This window comes from Euprymna scolopes, chromosome 19, assembly GCF_053919585.1.
Source record: "Euprymna scolopes isolate OS-2025 chromosome 19, ASM5391958v1, whole genome shotgun sequence".
In the NCBI taxonomy this organism is placed as follows: domain Eukaryota; kingdom Metazoa; phylum Mollusca; class Cephalopoda; order Sepiida; family Sepiolidae; genus Euprymna; species Euprymna scolopes.
In genome coordinates this window covers 64,815,792-64,820,151 of record NC_136500.1, presented here as the reverse complement: position 1 = coordinate 64,820,151, position 4,360 = coordinate 64,815,792, and the positions used below count along the sequence as shown (strand labels likewise).

The following is a 4,360-nucleotide window of genomic DNA, read 5'->3' as shown; positions in this document are numbered from 1 at the left end:
TAGCTAAGTGAGTGTTTGATATGAATTGTTAATAATAATTATCAATATAAAAAATAATAATCATCAATAATAATAATAATGATAATAATAATCAATGATAATAATAATAATTATTATTATTATTGTTATTAATGGGTTTGTGTCCACATATGCAAATTATTGACACCTACCAGACTTAAACACTGTACATGAACTTTTGACCCCTTACTTGACTGCTTGACAGAGTATTATCATGTTCAAAATAGTAGTTCACTTAAGAGACATACTAATAAAGTTTCGGATATTGTATATTGTATTCATAGGTAATAAAGCTCTGCTATATTAATACTGTATTAGTTCAGCCAACCTCATTACATAAAGCATCACGACTGCTTTGGATCCAGTAAGTGAATATCTGTCATCAGAATAATGTTTCATACCTCTCTATCTGTGCCTAAAACTAAATGCAAATTCCATGAACAAAGTGTCTTTTCTCGAACTTCCCACCAGTGGAACTCTGTACCACAGGGCTGCTTTCCAACTGACTACAACATTGTCGGTTTCAACAGCAATGTAAACAAGTTCTTGTTGAGCCATCCTCTTAAATAATGAAATTCTATTTAATTTCCACCACTACTGATCACTATACTGTTGTCTCATCAACCACCTAACACTCATTAAACCTTATCCTCCAATGACCTTCAGGCCTTGATAAACAATGTCTCTCATATAAAAAAAAAATTAGTTGTCGAACACAGCCATGACATTATAGCCAACTTTAAATGATGTGTTCTTAATAAAGAGTGCTTTTAATTTTATCTGTTATTTTGTTATGAGTTATTGATGGATATTTTGATTTATTCTGTCATAAATTTGTGCTCTTCTACTTTCAGCCACTGTATGTTGAGAGTCCCAAGGTGAAGCAAAAGCAACCACTGTTTGGCTCTTCCAAAGGTAGCATCCGGAAAGTATCTCCTGGATCTAGTAACCAGAATCGGAAAGCACACTATTCATTAGCCAACAGCAGTGATTGGGTTGATGATGCGGACTTCTTCAGTGAAATGGATTAATTCATCTGGATTCTCATATTCATCATCATTATTAATGTTTTTACTATTAGTATTATTATTACTACTACTACTACTACTACTCCACATATATTTCCACTAGTATGATGATCAGTATTAGTTTTTATAACTTTAACTAATGTCTAAGAAGTCTTTCTCAATGGAACATTTAGTTTTGATTAGTCCGTAATCAAATGGACTTGCAAAACAATATATATATTACAATAGAAAAATGCGAGTATGAAAAGTAATATGGTTAAGCTTAAACATGGAAAAGTAAAGGACTAGTTGTTAAAACTGGAAAAGAAAAGGACAAGATATTCTAGTAAAAAAAAATATAATAAATTTATAACTTAAAATATTGCAGCATTAAGAATTTATTATATAATGTTAAATTGAATTAACAAAAAAAAAATAATGCCATATATATATATATATATATATATATATATATATATATATATTACATGCAGCATTTCTTTCCTTATGTTAGTTTTTTTTTAAACTATACACACATATTGTATTATTTCAATTTCTTGTAGATATGGTTCTTAGCATGAAGTTGTAACTGGTTAAACAAGGTTACTTTATCATAAAATCATTATAGAATTCTATTTCTGTAATTTATTGTGGTTTAAATGTTGAAAGAAGAACAAAAATGCTTGGCAACAGTGAAATGAAATATGCATTAACAGAAAAATACAGACACGTATATTGGTTAAGTGGGATTCCGCTCAATTCAAAGGACAAAGTAAGGTTACGGCCCACTCCCATTGTGTCTCAGCTCCAGACTGCCTCGATAGCAAAACCTGGTTATCGGAAGTAGCGTCAAGATTAGTCCATTGTCAGAATCTATAAAGGTGCTACCCCAACAGTGTATGAAAAGACTAAAAGTACTTGGGTAATCACCAACGCTTTTCTTAACGAGTTTCAAACTAATTTCATTCATTCAAGTGGTTTCCTTCCTGGCTGTGACTCTCCATCTCTCTCGAAGTATTTGTGAATTGATTGTTGCTCATCATTCACAACTCCATTCACACTGTTTTCTCGGAAGTGTGTTATGTATTGCCACAGCTTACTTTACAGTTGTATGGATTGTACGTTGCAGTTTCTTTCTGTCTGAGCAGTGCCCATGTTGGGCGATTGTTCTGACCATTGTACTTAAAGGGATCTTCTACCTAGCACAATGAAATCATGAAATCATGAACAGAATTATTCCTGATTGCTTCCATATTACATCAGTCACCTGCTAATCCATGACCTCACATTACCCTAATCGGGAGGCTGAAGTGGGTTTTCGACCTTGCTCAGGGGTCTCCCACAGACTAGCGGAGGGAAGGAGGCGCCTAACTTTTTTTTTTTGATAGTAGTGCTCTCCTGGTACCCTATACGGCACCTAGTATTCCCAAATGGTAACCCATCTGGTATTAGCCAGGCTCATCTGTGCTTAACTTTGGTGATCTGGCAGGAACTGTTGTGTCAACATGATTATGTTGTATCAAACTAATTTAAAGAACGTTGTTCAGTGACACAGTCAAATTTACAAGAGATTTTGTTGACACAAAATGTCTGTACTCTTTAAAAAAACTTGCATATATATATATATATATATATATATATATATATATATATATATATATATATATATAGTCATCCACATACAGTACTGCTTCACAGCTCATCAGTTCGGCAATATACGAGGGGTGTGCAATAAGTAATGCCCGTGACCCACTTCCCATAGCAGTAGAGCAACGAAACTTGGCACAGTTATTAGTCTTTCTCTACATAGGAACCACACAGAGTTATGCATTTCTCCCATCGTTTGATGCAGCGCTGGAGACCGTTTTTGTATAACACTCCAGGTTGGTCCTCCAACCACGACATGACTTCAGAAATCAGGGCTACATCATCTAGGAAAAGCTTTCCTTTCAAAAACAGAGGGTGCAAGGTCAGGAGAGTAGGGAGGATGGGGGAGAATTTCATAACCACATGCCCGTGCTTTTGATCTTGTGACATGCGAGTTGTGGACCGGAGTGTTGTCCTGCAGGAGGAGGTACCTTTGCTGATCTTGCCCCGCCTCTTGATTTTGATAGCTTCCCTTAATTTCCTCAAAAGTGAAGCATAATAGGCTCCTGTAATTGTGGTACCCTTTGCCACTACTCCGTCCTGGTCCCAGAAGACTGTGAGCATGACCTTGCCAGCGGAGGGCTAACTAACTATTCTATGCTTTCAACTAACAATTTATTAAAAAAAAAAGAAGCAATTTATTATTTACAATTTATTATTACAAAAAAAAAGATATCGTGGAATTATATATAAAAAAAAAAGATATTGTGAAAGTTGAATTTAACTAGAAAAAAAAAACGTGATTAAGGTCCGATTAAGATTTGATTATTTTGTTTTTCTTTTTTATACCGTACAAAACTTTTTTAACAAAGTTGAAAGTACATTTTTTTTTTCTGTTTTTGCAGAAATTTTTATATGCGAAAATATGAATGCTTTTTCTTTATTTAAAAAATTGTTAGGTGAAATAGAGAAAAGTTTTCGGCAGATTTGCCGTTTAGTTGCACAAATATCCTCAAACCAGGTAATCACTAAATGAGACTCTTAAAAGTCAACACCGGTAGAAGTTTTTTTTTACATGTTTTACATGTCTTTAAATAGGTAAAATATAATCACATAATTATTGAAAATGTGATCATTTAATTAAAATTTAATTTAAATCAACGACGTTGTTTAAAAAATTCCAAAAATAATGCAAGATGAAGTATTACAATGATTAAATATGTTTTATTTTATAATTTAACATCAAAAACATTGAACAATAAAAATAAAATTTTGGGTACTTATATATTTTTTGTTACTGTGCTGAAATAATAAGATTATTATTTTAAAAGCCATTCTTAACATGGCGAGGATGTTTTGTAACTATTCTGTGCTTACACTTACAGTTAAAAAAGAAAAAAGATATCTTGAAACTTTAATTTAATCTGCAAAAACTATTTAAAAATAGCGTGGTATCAAAAACACATAAGCACCAAATTTTGGTTTAATTTTATAGTAGATATTGTTCTTGGACGTATACGAGGGCAGATAATACCGTGCTATTTGTATAGGTTTTTTGTTTTTCAGTTTAAATTCAAGTTTCACAATATCTTCTTTTTTTTTTTAAATTATAAGGTGGAAGCACAGAATAGTTATAAAACACCCTCAGCTCCTCATTAAGAATGGTTTTCAAAATAATAACGTTATTATTTCAGCATGGCACCAAAAATACATGAGTACCCAAAATTTCATTTTTATTGGGCAATGTT

General features: G+C 32.5%; 1 protein-coding gene across 2 annotated transcripts in view; it reads left to right on the top strand.

Moving 5' to 3' along the window:
- Positions 1–1,407, top strand: part of LOC145240166 (meiosis 1 arrest protein-like) — a 644,978-nt gene extending 643,571 nt beyond the window's left edge. For both annotated transcript variants that reach the window (XM_080103755.1, XM_080103756.1), the window contains exon 13: positions 873–1,407. In XM_080103755.1, coding sequence (XP_079959881.1) covers positions 873–1,049 — 177 coding nt within the window. In that variant the 3' untranslated portion in view covers positions 1,050–1,407. The remainder of the gene's footprint in view (positions 1–872) is intronic.
- Positions 1,408–4,360: the final 2,953 nt, after the last annotated feature.